General features: G+C 39.7%; 1 protein-coding gene across 1 annotated transcript; it reads right to left on the bottom strand.

Annotated features, from left to right (window-relative positions):
* Positions 1-1,252: 1,252 nt before the first annotated feature.
* On the bottom strand, positions 1,253-14,701 carry LOC111323570 (solute carrier family 12 member 2). The gene is made up of 6 exons (XM_022926954.2): positions 14,201-14,701; positions 9,578-9,869; positions 7,403-8,100; positions 6,295-6,786; positions 2,869-3,169; positions 1,253-2,396 (listed from the first exon to the last, which is right to left on the bottom strand). The coding sequence occupies exons 1-6, from the start codon at positions 14,552-14,554 to the stop codon at positions 1,459-1,461; spliced, it is 3,075 nt and encodes a 1,024-aa protein (XP_022782689.2). The 5' UTR covers positions 14,555-14,701; the 3' UTR covers positions 1,253-1,458.
* Positions 14,702-17,455: the final 2,754 nt, after the last annotated feature.

The following is a 17,455-nucleotide window of genomic DNA, read 5'->3' as shown; positions in this document are numbered from 1 at the left end:
ACAGCGCACAACACAATTTTTCGAGCACATGGTAGTCGCAGAAATCATGTGATCCGCACAAGGGGGGATCGGAGGGGCAAACTGTCCCTAACAAAGTTGTTTAGAGGAATTACTGAGAATTATTGCTTTAACTTTTGAGAAGTTGACTGTCAAGTGGCCAGAAACGAACCAAGATAATAGTTAATGAAGATCGTGATTAAGAGTCACTATCAAAGCTGTAGCGTTTTTGCCTGGAGCGTAGGTAGTGGTGTAATCAGCGCAGAGTCGCAGAGAGAAGATATGAACGCTGAGATTTAGGTCTTGTACGAAATTGGTGAGAATAGTTTGGTCCGAAAAGACTGCAAACTAATAACAGTATCATCTACTCTTTAACCCAACGCCTTAAAGCAATTTGCTAAATCAAGTTTAATTTCCATGTTTAATTTTTACTGCTAAAATATATTACGTGGTGCCAATTGTTATGGCAGAAGAAATCGCTTAATTAATACAAAGCCTCGACACAGGCTTAAAATATTTGTATATCATTTTACCCTATCGCAAAATGTCTTTTACACTGGGACAACCACGTGACATTCCCTTCATCAACATCACTTGGACGTGGTTTTGAGTGGGACAACTTGCGATACGTTACTAATTATCAGTACACTGTCATGATTATCACCGAGTGCCTCTGATATCTTCTGGACAACGTGTACGAAGTGATAAAGCGATGCTTGAAATTAATGGCGATTCACCTAGAGTTTACTTCTTGACTAATAACTGATTATTTTTCAAATTGTTTCAACTTTAAGCATTATATTCCAGTACGTATGAGAAATCGCATGGACGCGAGTGCATTTTGTTATTTACGTGTAAAAGTCCGGTGTTTTGTATGAAATGGTGATTTCATCCAAAAATCGTGACAGACAAACCAATCTTGGTGTTTTTCAAAATATTTTAGAAATTCCTAACCAAAAGGTATTATAACACCTTGCTAATGCGACCACTTATCTGTGCCCTTAAACAAAAAACAAAAAATACCCCGACATGACGACTTGAAGGTGTTTCATGAGAGGGGTCCCCCTAAAATATTTCTTCTCAACAGTTCCAAATGATCCTAAATATGGAACGCAGGTAAGACGTTTGCACAAATTAACTTCTACGACGTAAACTGTTCAGATGCTAAAGCCATTAGGATACAATTTTGAAAGTGTTTTTGACACTACGGTGGAAGCTATGACATAGTTGAATCATGGAAGAAATTACGTTCAAGTCTCACAAACCGAACTTTAGTTTAATCAGTTCACTCATAGTGAGATTCCTTGAAAGGGATAAGATTCTTCGTATCGCTTTCGCTTTCTTTGTTCTACCACAAGTAGTTATTGCTATGAGCAGTGTTCGTCAAACCATCAAAAGAAACATAAACGCCTTTACAGGACACTATGTACAAAGGTCTATGACCAAAAATTTAAGTCTTGACTAAGAATAGAATGTCAACACATTGGTCTGATTGCCACGTACGAGCAGCACCGGCGGTAGGTCAGCGGACATCACCTCAAGCCAACTCATATACATCAGAGGGGTTGTGACGTCCGTGACGGGGACTGGGATGGAGATTACGACCAACCTTGTGTCCTCTGAGCAGTGCTTCCGCACGAGTTCTCCGATGCGAATCGTTCTTAGAACTTTCTGGTCTTTGATAGGCTCTTCTCCGAGCTCCTCTTTAACTGGCAGACGTCTGAAAGCATCGATGCTCTCCTTCGAGGGAGGCTCGTTGATTTCAACTTGCTCGACGCAGCTAGCGTCAAAGCGGAACTTCTTCAACAAGTTTGCCATGCGCAACCCTTGCGGATTCACCTCGTGCTTGGAACGAATGTTAGCCGAGAAAAACCTCAATTTGCATTTCTTCCAGGCGCGGTGAAGTGTCAGTAGGTAAGGCAACAAAACTGTCAGCCCACCGTCATCGTACAACCACCAGACATCGATTGTTCCACTTTGTTTCTCTTTCAAAGCGATCTTGACCTCTGGTGTCGGAGAAGACTCGGAAGTTGGCTCAGACGTCTTCTCAGGGCTGGTAAGACTTTCCCTCTCTTCTTTCGTTGACCTTTTCGCTACAGAAAAACTTTTGGGCTTAGAATACTCGTCTTCGTCTATAATCGAGTCTGAATCCGACGAGGAGCTTTCATCCACCGTCTCAACGATGAATTTTTTCTTCTGTTCGTCATTCATTCGAAGAATGACCAGCCCATATCTGTGCTCGAAGACGTCGTTAATAACGCCAAGGTAGTCGACTACCTCACTTAAGTACCTCTTATCTGTCCAGTTCTTTTTGAAGCCCATGACAACAGTGTTTGGCCGCATCTTTCCCAGTCCGGTGAGGTGAATCATGGACTGCACACCCTCGCGGAGACTGCGCGCTGTAGAGGTAAAATGGGAACGAAGATATATCAACAGAGAAAGGCAAAACTTTTTATCGAACACACATGCAAGAAAAGTCAGGATCAAGTAGTCATGCAGCCTCTAAATAACCAGAAGTGTTTGTGTAATACAAACGAAGAAAGAAAAAAATGTTTGGTGAACATAGCGCGGAAATGCAACTCCTAGTATGCAAATATTATCATTTGTCATGCTCTAAACACATCTTCAAACACAAGAAAGGTAAATAACTTGTGGATGTACAACGGATAACAAGAAAAAATAAACAACAACAACAAATATATGAAACTACAACTAACAAACACCGGCGATATTTAAAATTTAAACGGAATACAAGACAACTGTTTGGTAATTTGGCACTACATTCAAAATCCCTGAATTTTTTCACTACTATTTAAGTAGTGTTCGTTACTGCGAGGATCGCTTTCTTAAATTTGGCACTACATTGTTCACCTGTGGTCACAGCGCGGAAAGCTTTCATCTTGTGTTCTCTCATCCACTTAGTATCCGATTCGTCTTCAGGGAGCGTTTCAAAATGTTCCTTAATAACCACATTACCGTACACCATAAGACTGACGTTTTTAGTGATCTGAGACACCAGGTATGTCAGGTTGGGTCGGTCCTGTGGATGCCCTGTTAGCACTAAACAATGTGGACGGAAGTTTTTCACGTGATGACCGATTCCATCCAACCGGCGAGTGTAGCGCAATGCCTGCACAAAAGTGTACGCTTGCGCAGATGATCCCCAATTCACCTGTATGTAAGAGAGAGAGAGCGAAAAGGGTGCTGAGTAAACATTATGGAGAGACTTGAAATACTACTAATAATAATAACAATCAACAACAAACATATGAAACATATGTGTGAACTGCGGTTATGAGACGTATATGAACACGATCCTTCGCAGTAAAGCACTATTTGAGCAATAGTGAAAATCAGACCTGAAAAAAATTTGAGGCCTGTACGGGATTCGAACCACTGACCTCTGCGATACTAGTGCAGCGCTCTACCAATTGAGCTAACAAGCCAACTGGGAGCAGGCCATCAAATTAATTCGACATAAACCCGTAGATGATAAATCAAACAACAACAAACATATGAAACATATGTGTGAACTGCGGTTATGAGACGTATATGAGCACGATCCTTCGCAGTAAATTAATTTGATGGCCTACTCCCAGTTGGCTTGTTAGCTCAATTGGTAGAGCGCTGCACTAGTATCGCAGAGGTCAGTGGTTCGAATCCCGTACAGGCCTGAAATTTTTTTCAGGTCTGATTTTCACTATTGCTCAAATAGTGCTTTACTGCGAAGGATCGTGCTCATATACGAATAATAACAATAATAATAATAATAATAATAATAATTCCTATTGGCCACATTAACTACAGGCCTTTCTTGCTCAGGTTCTTTATCCGCCATCTCTTTGCCAGTCATGATGAAACAACGTAATAATTAAAACCTTGTAAACTCGCTTGTAGACACCTCGCCTCAAAAAGCGATTCAATAAGCACTTTAAGTACTATCAGGGTATATTCCGGCGCTCAAGCTTGGCTAACGTTCGCTTGGAATTGTATTTAGTTGTAACTTCTACGAGCAACTTCTTCACGCGTCCTCGCTATTTGCCGCCATTCATCAAAGAGAGGGAGAGAAGTCCTTCGTCAGTTGCAGAAAGCTGTCCTCAGCGCCAGTCTGAACATTGCCAGAACCTTTAAGGTTCTTAGTTTACTGTTAGCTTAGAACTCACGCACATGCCCGTCAGCGAGCTACCTAAGGACTCATATAGGTTTTTATGATGCATTATTTATTTAGATTATTGATTTTATTTAACTTTTTCCTTTTATAGTAGATTAGCAATTTCATGTAATTTTAGTATGTAAATAAGACTTAGGCTAGCCACAGTCAACGCCTAGCCTGAGTGAGTAGGATCGGCGTCCAGATGTGTATATACTGCCAATAATAATAATAATAATAATAATAATAATAATAATAATAATAATAATAATAATAATAATAATAATAATAATAATAATAATAATTTACAATTCATATAGCGCTTATTGCAAGCCTCTAAGCGCTTAATAATGTTTTGTGGGGGACTCAACAGACTGCTAGCATCAGTTTACAATTTCTTGTGCAGACTAATTCACTTTTTTAAGCCCCCCATTTCAGTAAACAGGAAAGACCACAACACCGGGAGCTACGTTCCCTACTCTTTGCGATAAGTGTGTGGGTTCTTTAACGTTCCCTGCTAACCAGTACAGAGAAGATGCAGAAGACGGGACCTACGGTTCTTCGTCCTTATCCGAGAAGACTAGAATGTCTAACCATAAGCAGATATCATAGCCTTAGTTTTGCTTGTGATCAGCTAGGAAGACGGCGCTTGTTTCTGTACCAGTACAATGTATTGGTACAAAATGACCGTCGATGAGAAACTGACCTGGACTCCGCATTTGCATTTGCTAAGAAACTAGGATTACTTAAGTCGAGATTTCTCTCTAGGAACGTTCGTCAGGATCTCTATTTTAAGGTCATTTTGCCTTCAGTGACTTATGGTCTTATACTATGGGGATCTTGCTGCAATTCCGACTTATTTCAGTCCCTGGAAAGACTTCATTGTAGGGCTGCGAGACTTATTTTTAATATGCCGAAAGACATGGCATCTGCTGATGTCAACGGGCCCAGTGGCCGACTCTGTCTATTTATTATAAATCAGACGTTTTTATCTGTTTTCATAAAGCTTTCCACGATAGGTTACCTGCTATACTAATCGATATGATTTTTAAGAAACGGGCCACAAAATATTCAACTCGGGCTTGCGCTTCCTTAATTGTTCGACGCTTCAACACGCGCTACAGGAGGTCCTGTGGAATGCAGTGACCAACAACTGTAGTGCCCTGACAAAAAATATTTCATATCGTGACCTCAGGCTAAAGCTTAAATCTCTATTTAATTTTATTCAATTCAGTTTTAAGATAACGTCTGCATCCGTTTGTAATTTTAAAAAAGATGACTTTGTATATATTTAAATTCATGTTTACAATTCCACACTCGTAAGCACCGCTGGTTTAAGTTTAGACGTTCTCTACGTACCCCTAGGTTTTAATTTTTAGTACATTTAGTGATTAGTTAATTGCAAACGACCCCACAAGCTCATGTAGCTTTAACACTCATCGTTTTAAAATAAAGGCTATCTATCTATCTATCTATCTATCTATCTGCAAAGCGAGGTGAAGCGAAACAGATGTAATCCTGCATTAGTTTGAGTGGTTTCGATCTCTCGGTCTCTAAGACGAGCGAAAAGGCGAGCGCCCGTAGTAAAATGCTTGCTTTTACGTTCGTCGCCACTGACCAAAAGCCTAAAGGACGATTATATTACTTTCCATAATCAATTAAAATTGTCGCTTGACGATATAACCACTTTGAGCTAGGGTATCTTTAAATCCACCTACAATCTGCGAACAAACCTTTACTTTCTGCGCTAAGATCATTACGCCACAGATTCCTACTGCCCTGTTACTTGATCATTCGGAGCGCAAGAGATGGCAAATCTTCTCTCAATATGAAAACTAGTGTATCAACTTTTTACACGCTAACATCAGCATGCATATTCTCGTCGTTTAGGTTATTCTTTATACATTTCCTATGGTACAAGTAAGAAAAATTTCTCTAACAATCGAGAGCTCCTTCGAATAGTGATCATTCCGTTTATTCTTGCAACCTCAATGTTTGATTTACCAGTAATATTGTGGGTAGAATTTAGATGCTTGGAGTTAACGGGTAAAATTGGTACCCCCCTCCCCCCCCCCCCCCCCCACACTTTTCTCATTGACCGACTCAAATATTCAACCACACACTTTCCTTCACATTTCATGTCTAACCTTAGGTTTGGTAAAGTCGACATATTTGTACAACATCAGCACAATGAAAATTGTCAACAGTGCGGCCCACCAGTTGATAAGGAACATCATAGCGATACACAGCATAGCCCCTAACAGCGACACCCACATGTTGTAGTATTTAAAAGAGGGCCGCCATCCCGGAGAACGCGACAACGAGGCAGCAAACACGGCGTAGTTGATGAGGGCGTAAACAATGAGAAAAAAGTTGGAAATGATAGGGGCAATCACGTTTAGATCTCCGATAGCGATAAACGCTGCCGCCACAAAGAAAGCCAAAATGTAGCCCCTTCGAGGTTCATTGCCAGGTCCATAACCAACGCCAAAGAAATCTATGTAAGGAAAAAGCTGGTCTTTGCAAACTGCCTGGAATGCTTTAGGTGCTCCAACAAGACTCGCAAGTGCAGAGGACAAAGTGGATGCAAAGATTCCCGCTGTTACAATTGGACCCCAACCGGACACCTCCTCCATAACCTTAGAAGATAAAATCAATAAATAGATAACTAAATAAATGAGTTAGAAATCAATTAACTGATTGCTAACTCAAATGTCGAAGCATTTGGCCTCATTTTTTGTTAATAGGGGAAGTTATGGACATTGTGTACATTACTGACTGATTTCTTTATTTATACACGATGGAGTATTCAGCAGAGCTGCTGGGGTCGGGTATTTAGAAACCCACCCATCCCACTCCGAGGGAGGACATCAATCAAATAGCAATCTCGTGCAGGGGGAATTAACGTCTCCTACCCCAACCCTGCAGGAGACGGGACCTCCATTTATTCATTCCTATCCGAGAAGACTAGAATACCTAACCATTTCTTGATGTTATAGAAAGGTAGCATATTCTTCTCAATTATTTTAAGACCTTGAGTATTGGTCCAACCAGGACTCGAACCCTCGACCTCCCGCACAACAGTCCAGCGCTCTATCAATTGAGCTAACCGGGAGGTGGTTACAGCTAAGGGGTCAGTTGCTAGTAAGTTAAGCTGCCCCTGTATATGTTCATCCTTCATCATTTCCCTTTCTATGGTTCCCCTCCAAGTTAAAAAAAAGATAATATAATACATGTAAATAACGGAGACCTTACCTGAAAATTATTTAGAAGCCCATATTTACACTCCTGTTCTAAACAAGAGGCCAAAGTCTCATTTGTTGTATTTTGCAAAACCTCCTGCACAAACCCCAGGGCTTCCCTCTCGACACATCCACCAACAAACCAGGCCAGCATGATGTACACAAGGGTGCTGATTAAAATAGCCAGCAAGGTTCCCTTTGGAACAGCCTTGTGCACATCTTTGAGATCACCAGATATATTCACCCCAGCTAAAATCCCTGTTGCAGCAGGAAAGAACACTGAAAAGACAGAAAAGAAACTCTCGCCTTTGTAACCGGGTGCAAAGTTGGTCTCAAAGATTTCCTTTTGGTACCCAACAAAACCTCTACTTCGGCTTTCGACAGACTGTGGTCCAATGAAAGTTCCAATCAGCACATTAAGAATGGAAATAACTAGCACTATAAGTAGTAACATTTGTGCACGTACGACCCATTCCAACCCAATCATGGTGATGCCGAGCAAAATGACAACAGTTATGAGGCCTACAATACGAATGTCATTGGACTCATCTACCATAAGGGAGCCGTTGTCTCTGAGAATATCGCGCACTGTTTCTGCAAAACCAACCACATACATTGCTGTTGCCACAGCACTAGCCACTGAGAAGATTATGCCAATGGAACCTCCAAACTCAGGTCCTAGACTGCGGGAGATGAGATAATAAGCACCACCTACGAGAGAAACAAGTTTGCTGGATATTTAATTTGCACCAATGAATTTTGTTCAGAGAAATTAGGTTTCTTGTTTTATTACCCAGGGTGCCAACGTTAATTTGCGGGTTTGTCATACACTCAAAAGAAGGAAAAAATTCAGTGGATTTCTGATTTCTCTGTTGTACTGTCTTGAAATTTAAAGTTGAAATTAATTGAAACATGTTTGTCCCTAAAATACTTCAAGAGGAAAAACATCAAGCTTGATACTTCTGTTGCCGTTATTGTAAAAAATCGTCAATTATATAGAAGCAAATAATTTCCTATATTCATGGCAGAAAAGAAAAACCCGAAGCTATCATTTTACAATTGGCCTGTTTTTGTTTTTTTGTTTTTGTTTTGTTTTTAGTTTTTAACGACTTTACCGGGTGTGACTAGACCTGGAAGGGTTAGTGCGAACGGAACACAAGGTCCATGCGAGGCACCACCCCTCCCCCCAATTCACCCTGGATAGACACAATAGAAAACAAAGATAGACCACAACACCGGGCACTACGTACCCTACTCTTTTCGAGGAGTATGTGGGTTCTTTAACGTCCCACAAATTTAAATCACATATAAGGGCTTGTGAGACGGGACCTCCATTTATCGTCCCTATCCGAGAAGACTAGAGAGTCTAACCGTTTGCAGAAATTATTACAATTATTCCGACCGGATTTGAACTCACGACCTCCCACACAACAGTCCGGCACTCTACCAATTGAGCTAACCGGGAGGCCTGTTGCACAACTGCAAAAATTTCAAACTGTGAACAAAATAATTATATCAATTATGACTAAGGATTTAGTCTCCCTCGCAGCCGTTTTTAGTCTCGTCACGCAACGCTCCTCCCCACAAACGGCTGCTCACATTCGAACAACATTTCTTTCCGTATATGTGCACGATCCTTCGCAGTAAAGCACTATATCCTTTCCACCGGTCAACCAATCACCATTTGGGTTACATATGTTGAGAACCGTACGCGCCAAAGTAGTCTAACCAATCATATTGTTTGTTTGTGGGGAGGATCGTTGCGTGACAAGACTAAAAACGGCAGCGAGGGAGACTACTAAGGATTATGCTATGTGCTGATATACCAATAAGCTTAGAGGGGCCTTCCACCTTTAGTGCAGCCTACTTTGTACCACATGCAGTCTGGTTACTCAAAATCTTTGACAACCTTGACAATGTCAGGAGATATTCCTTTGGTCACTCTTGGGGGTGAAAGAGTTAAAATGATATGATTTTGTAGAGGAACAAGGTGACTATACTTTGGAATGATCTGACCAAAATTTGGGACGAACTGACTTGGAAAGAAATGACCATGGAACAAATTGGATACCAAATCAATAGTTGTGAAGGCTTCATACATTAAGTTCAAAGTTGAGCCCTTTGCTTTGAAATGTCATTGCCTGTAAATCAGACTTAAAATGTATTGTGCTTCATTATACTTACTCACCTCCTTTGACTTCACCATTGGTACAAACTGCGGACAATGATAATGTTGTCATTGTAGTTACCACTGCAGACAAAATTACAATGACAGAAGCCAAGGCTATCCCAGCTTGCCCCACCACCCAGGAGAGTCGTAAATAAAGCATCACACCCCAAATGTTGAGGAGACAGCCAAAAAGCACGCCTTTGATCCAACCAAACTTTGGTGCACTCTTTGCATTTCTTATTTCTATAGAATCCTGGCCATCCTCTAATTTGCTATCATCCAGAGGGGCAGGTTCCTCTGTAAATTCTGCCTTAAAAAATAAAAAGGAAAATTTGAAGTGAGTATAAATTGCTCGATATATCAGTATGATAGTTCAGTTGGACTCTTCTTACTCGAGTACACTGCCTAGAGGAGTCAAGTGGACAACACATCCTAGGGCTTGACACTAACTTTTCAACTTCCTAGCTATAAGTAGCTAGTGACAACTTAGATGTAACAACAATCTCAGTTTGTTTACTAGCCAAACTGGTCAGTGGAAATAAAAAACCACCAGCTAAAACTGAATTTGTACTGGTCTGTGGCTAGTTGGCTACCGTTAGTGTTGAGCCCTGACATCTGACCATTAATGGGCAAGCTCCTGGCTCTGAGTTCTGGGCTGTTTCTGAGTAGTTCCTAGTCCCCCTGACTCTACTCACAATGAGCCACCTATTTTATCTCTTCTACCTTCAAGTTTTTTTCAATGTTATATTTTATTTGCATTCAGTAATTTAAGGTTATTTGTAATGACTGTTTTTGATTAATAGGCCACAATGAAAACTTAACTGGGTCACTAGCAATGATCTCACTCTTACAAAGGAATTTTTTTTCAACAACAACAACAACAACTTAACAACAACAAGCCTTTATTTCATCTCGAATTTAAAATAGCAAAAATAACATGCTAATATCTCCAAGAAAATAAATAAATAAAATGAATTAGTTGAATTTGATGAATTAGATAAATACATGAGACACAATAAATGCAATTAAGTAATTGATACAGTAGGATAAACATTTAAACTATTTACAGAATGAATAAAGGCTGATAGTCTCTAAAGACACTGTTTGGGGCTGCGTCAGTCGGGGTAATGAAATAATTTGAATGTATCAACAAAGTTGAAATGATAAATTGGCCACCGTTACGGTTATAAAAGCTGACGTTTCGAGCGTTAGCCCTACGTCGGAGCGAATAGAGGAATTGTGGGTTGTGTGTGCTTTTAAAGGCAGAAAATGGAGCTACGTGATTGGTGGGAACATGGCAACAAGGAAAACATGAATAGATTAGTGGAATGAAAAGCATTCATTGATACCTGTGGGATTTAGACTGCCAGTTTGAAAGATGAGCTTTTGTTGAAGAGTTTTGCAGCTTTCCATTCTACCTAAGTGTAAGGAAAGACCGCAGATTGCCAATATGTTGCTTAGAATGATTGGGTAAATTAAAATGTCTAGCAACTGGTTTCGATGTGTCCTTGTCATTCCTCTCCACGTCCCGAAGTTGTTCCCGGAATCGGTCACCTAGTCTTCTGCCTATTTCTTCTGCCATTTTACAGAATGGACAGCAGTCAGCATCAAATTCAAAATTACGAATAGCCGATTTAAAAGCTCCAACTGTTGGCAGTGACCTTGTCATGTTGGGAAGGGAGTTCCATAGTTAGCTACCATAGTAAGATAGAGAGTACAGGCCATATGTAGTAGTATTGACACGAGGGATAAAAAGAGAATGTGTACCACTAGTGCGTAGATTGATGCCGTGGGTTTTTGGACTAAACATATTAGTAATATATTCTGGTGCCAGCCCATTAGGAGATTTGTATACTAATGTAAGGATATAATGTACATGCCCATTAAATAGTGATGGTTGTCCCACACAATCAAGTAGTTGCATATAATCACTGTCATTACCATTAAAAACAAATCGTAGGCTACGTTCATTAATTTTCTCCAACTTCTTTAAATTATGTTGACCACAATGGTGCCACACAACACAGCAGTAATATAAATGTGGCAAAAGATAGGCATTGTATAATTTGGTCTTGGTGTCAGTGTAAATTAGTTTCTTGTGCCTTTGCATGACCTGTATCTGATAGCTAACTCTGCATACTATGTCCACAACATGCTCAGTGAAATTGAGATCTTTATCAATAGTAACACCCAGCAATTTCATGCTGTGGACTAAACTAACCACACTACCACCAAGATCATAGGTAGGTATATCCCCTGACCAATATTACCCAACCACATGGTGAGGAACTTATCATGGTTAACCGCTAAACCCTTGCTGCTAAACCACTCACTGGCAATGAGAAGATTGCTTTGCATTAATTGCTGATGGATCGACGAGGAATCATTACCAGTGGAGAAGATGTGGGTATCATCAGCATATGTACTGACTTTGGATGACAGACTAATGAAAAATAGGTCATTAATATAGATGTTAAACAATAAAGGACCCAATACAGATCCTTGTGGTATTCCCCTAGTAAGAGAACACCAATTGGAGAATTGATCCCCAGGCTTAAACTCTTTGAAAGCGATCTGTAAGGTAATTCTCCCATAATCCTCTATTAACTCTGCATAATAGGCAGCCACTGCTATTAAGACCATAGGCAGATAGCTTGGCTAACAGCAGGTCATGTGGTATACTATCAAATGCTTTCGACAAATCAATTCCGATGATCGATGCAAGTTGTCGCTTGTCCAAGCTATGTCTGAACTCCTCCAATATGTGAAGCAAAGAAGTCTCACAGCTATAGTACTTACCATAAGCAGATAAAAATGGGGACAACTTGTCAGAAAAATAGGAATATAGCTGGTTGGCAAAGATACGTTCAAATACATTATTAAAAGTTGCAAGAACAGTAATAGGCCTATAATTAGTCTTAGAATATTCAATACCCTTTTGAATACAAGTGTAATCTGCCCAAACTTCCAATACTTAGGTATAGTATTAATGGATATAGAATAATTAAAAAGATCACTTAATGGCCCAGAAATCATAATGAGCCGCCAGCCCAGCCTGGCTCATTATGATTTCCTTCTGTAATTGCAGGCTGGTTTCATTTATCAAAGCACAAAGCTTGACGCTAATTTTTCAACTTACTAGCCAAATGGCTGGTGAAAATTGAAAACCACTAGCCAAAACTGATTTTCTACAAGTCTGTGGCTATTTTGTTACCATTAGTGTCAAGCCCTGAAAGCACCAAATAGAAATCAAAGAATAAAGTTGCATCAGTAAATATAATTTAATTCAATGCTGTTCCATAACAAAATAGTTGATTGTATGTATACCAGTAATTTTTATCATCAATGAAAAGTATGTGTGCCACTGAATTAGTTTTTGTTTGTATAGTATTAAATATATTAATCTGTAGTTTCACTAGCAACCCTTGTGGCTTCCCTTGGTGTTGATATATGGGATCCCATGAAAATGGGTTCCCACTCCACTGATGAGCAATCTCGTGATCAGTGGGTAAAAAAAAAAAAAGAAAAGTATGTGCGCCACTGAATTAGTTTTTGTATGATTTGCAGATGATTTTAAAAGCAAAAGACAAAAGCAAATACTTAAAAAATAACTAAATAGAAAGAAAAGGAAGTCATAACACTGTAAATATCTTGATTTTATATCATATTTTAAAATTTATCTCAATATTCCCACAGATGAAATATTAAATTTATTCAAATTTTTTATCAATAAGCTACATTTCATTAAACAGGTGAAGTTAAACTGGTTTGTACTTTATTAGAGGCAATGGCCACATTTCCTCTGGTTCTCCAAACATGCTGCACGTATTAATACCCCAATAAACCAACAGAAACTATGGTTGATTGTTCCACAAGTAAGGATCTCTAATTAGACTGAATATTAAGATTTTCACCACACCTCAAATTAATTTTATGCATATTTGCATATTTTAGTTTGCGCATAATCTCGCAATTTCTACATGTCTCAAGTACAATTTTCCTGCCTAATCCGCACGCCAAGTTTTTTTAAATTTTATCAAATTTAATTATTTATAATAAGAAGCTTTGACAGAGCTATTACAATAAAAAAAAAAAGCCTAAGTGAGCTGCCATATATGTATGTCTATAGTCCATATTAAGGCGAGCGTGATTTTGATCCGTGCTCATTCAATCAATCAATCAAATGGAGCGTGTCAAGGATTCAAACACACTTCGACTTAGCAGCAATATTTTAAAGCTGATGATGCTGCTTTTTTTTAACAGTGATGTGACTTAAAGACACACTATTACTTCGCTTTCTAAATATCGATGGGACCTAAGAAGAGTGCACCTGTCTTGTTCGGTTTTTTCATAATCCTAGCTAGGAGCTCTATTTTCTCATCGAACCCTTGTTAATTTCATTTATTCAGAATACAAATTAGCTTTACCGTATCAAAATAACATCGTCTAAGCCCCTAATCAAGATAAATTTATGGAAAAATGGAAAACATTCACCGGTGAAAAGATCTCATCACCGATCTGGGAAAACGCAAGACCGCACTGCACGTGACAAACGTACGAACGAAGATTCGAAAATGAAAAGCGCAAGAGCGTTCGTTCTTCTACGGTTGACCACTCTAAATCATTTAAATTCGTCCATACCTTGTCATTTTCTAGGCCTTTACGTAGCTGCTGCAGTGTAGGCCGTTGTTTTCCACCATGTCCGTGGGAGTGCTGACTGCGATAAAAGATAGTCATGGGAATGGCTTCGTTGGTAGTGTACATATCAGGGGTTTGCGGGCTTTTGATCGGACTGGATGGTGGAGGAGATTCATTCGAGTCTTCTCCGTTAGTGTCTCCAGAAGGTTCTGGTCCAAATTTCACCTTCAGAACTGAAAATTTTTTTTTCGGCTCTGTTGACTCGCCGCCATCTTCAACGGCTTGTGTCCTTGGGCTTTCTTCTGCGTTTGTGTCGCACTTTTCTTCATCGGGCCTCTTCACCACCTCATCAGACATGTTGATCAGTTGAGGACACTGGCTAAAATGTTTAAAATCCGACAGTAAGCTGCCTGATCGTTAAAATTACGCCTGCTCTGCACGCCAGTCTTGTTGTCATCAACCGGTCGATCAGGGACAAAATCTGCCGCGCTTGCATCTGAGGTGTCAAGGGATACCGGAAATCTAAGATCAGAGGCCTGAAAAATAGGAACGTCGGAACAGTCGGAACGGCTGAGAACGAAGCAGGAGAAGACAAGAACTTTAGGGCAGTTAGAACTAACTTAATGCAGAAGAAAAGAAAAGTAAATAAGAGGCACAAGAATCTTTATCACAGCAATATCATGTATTTTGAAAAGAAAAATTACTTTTACGTATCACAGGAGAAAGGACTTTGAGATAACTTACCTTTACAAGACTTTGCTGCTTCAAAAAGATGGCAACTAAGACTCAAATTAAAGTAAACTGAATAAGGTCATTTTGAGCCAGTTAGCTGCTATATTTTTAAAGAAAACTTTCTCATTTCTCATAAAGAGTTTCCTACCTCCCGTGGAAAGAGCTTACAATCATTCTTACGTCTTTCTTCTTTTACAGCCAATACCTGATATTTGAAACGAGTTTCTCAACAGTGAAATGATTGGAGACCCGTGAATAAAGGAGGGTGGTTTTCTGTTTTAATGAAAGAATAGATCCATTCTTTTTTCCAGTAATTCCTTCAGTTAATCTCTCAACTTGGACTAGTTCATCATTATGAGGGATTGGCGCTCTAAAAGCCTTTTAGAGTTAGACAGTCAGTTGTCAGCAAGGAGCCAATGATTACGAGACTAACTATAGAGAACGACTTCATAAATAATTTCATGGTTTTCTCTAAAAAATTTGGATCAAAATTAAACGAATTCGTCATAGTAAGCGGGTATTTGTGCGCGCTTTATCTTTTTGAGATTAAGGGAAAGTGATGGAGATACGGGATAATGTCCGAAATCTCGAACAGCGAGTGAACCAATGGTCACGTGATAAGTCAGATTAATTGAAGAACCCTTTACGAAATGTGAAACGAAAAGTGACTAGAGCCAGACGCCTGCCGCGATAGTCATGTTAAACCCGCGAATAATTCTTCAAATGGCTCGTTGTTGTTTGTGACTGTAAAGATCGAAAATTCACACTTTTGCATTTTAAAAAGGAAATCCACAAGGAGTTTATAACTCCATCCGACGTTGGACGCCCATTGTTGCTTTCCACAAGGAGTTTATAACTCCATCCGGCGTTTTTTAATCCCTAACTACTCATGTTTACACTCGCATATGTAGGCATTCCGCTTGAATGGGAATTAGTTCCACTCTGAGCAGTTGTTATGGTAACGCACGGTAAACGTACATAACGAAGAGAAGCAAGCTAGAAGTTCAATTTGCTTTACTTAAAGCGGAATCTTTTTTTTTCCGAAAAGAAATCATTCTGCATCATAATGAATGAATAAACCTTGAAATTTCAAAATGGGTTCAGGTTTAGGATTCACATATCGATCTATTGGTGTAAGAAAAAAATTTGAAGGGCAAGAAGAAAGTAAAGATTTGAACAAGGTGTGGCTTACAGGAGCCTTCGATTCTCAACTGCTCTCCAAACATCCCATATTTATCTTTCTATCCATTCATTTTTTTAAGAGAAAGTGTGTATAATTTCCTTTCTAAATTCGCTACAACGGTTTCCACAAAAATCCTTAGCTTGATTTGACGGCCACGGTGACAGATTGACGGCACCGCGGTTTAATCTCATGATACCAACTCTCCGACTGGGCTTGGAGTACCTGTGTTGATTCAAGACAGGTACTCCAAGCCCAGTGAGAGTGGTAGTGGGCATGATCTTTTTCCTTCACTGCAAGCAGCCTATCGACAGCACCATAGTACAGAAACCGCCCTTCTTAAAGTCAACTGAGAATGACATTTTGATGAACATGGAAGATCAGTGCGTCACATTGCTTGTGCTTCTTGACTTAAGCCCTGCGTTTGATACCGCTGACCATCGAATTGTCTTACATCGTCTCCAATCTGATTTTAGGCTCTTCACTGGTTTGAATCATTCCTCTCTAACAGAACCTAGCGTATCTCCAAAGACGGAGTTCTATCGAATATCTTCAATCTTCAATTTGGAGTTCCACAAGGCAGCTGCCTCGGGCCTTTATTATTTTCTCTCTACGCCAGCAAGCTTTTTAAGATCGTCGAATCACATCTTCCTAATCCCCATTGTTACGCAGATGACACACAACTGTTTATCGCATTTAGACCAGGAAATGACCTGGAGGAAATCGCTGCCTTAAAGTAACTGCCAAGGAATATTAGTCAGTGGATGCATACGGATAAGTTAAAACTGAATTCGGATGAGACAGAATGTCTATTGATTGGAACGCGACAACAACTTCAGAAAGTCAGTAACACTGATATTAGTATTTATCGGTTGGCGAGTCCCAAATTGCCGGCCATCATGTGAAGTTCGAAACTTAGGGACCTGGTTTGAATCTTAAAAGAACCTGCTTATCTGCATTCTATTAGAAAATATTTAAGTCGTCCAGTCACTGATCACTGGTTCCGGCTTTCATAACCAGTAGAATAGATTGTTGTAACAGTCTACTATACGGCCTCCCAAATTTACATATCATGAAACTCCAACGATTACAGAATACCACTGCTCGGCTGGTCACTGGATCACCAAGCCGTGACTACCATGTTAAGCCACTGCTTTTCCATCTTCATTGGCTCCCGATTAGTTACCGCATAAAGTTTAAGATTTTACTTTTGACAGTTAAGTGTTTATATGGTCTAGCTCCTAATTATTTGACTGATTTAATTAGCATCAAAAAGCAATCCAGGTACTCTGTTAGGTCAAACGAGTCTTTATTACTCGAGTTACCTAGCACCAAGACCCGTCCAA

Source organism: Stylophora pistillata, chromosome 12 (assembly GCF_964205215.1).
Source record: "Stylophora pistillata chromosome 12, jaStyPist1.2, whole genome shotgun sequence".
Lineage (NCBI taxonomy): Eukaryota > Metazoa > Cnidaria > Anthozoa > Scleractinia > Pocilloporidae > Stylophora > Stylophora pistillata.
Note: the sequence above shows the minus strand (reverse complement) of the source record. Positions and strands in the feature narration are given on the sequence as shown.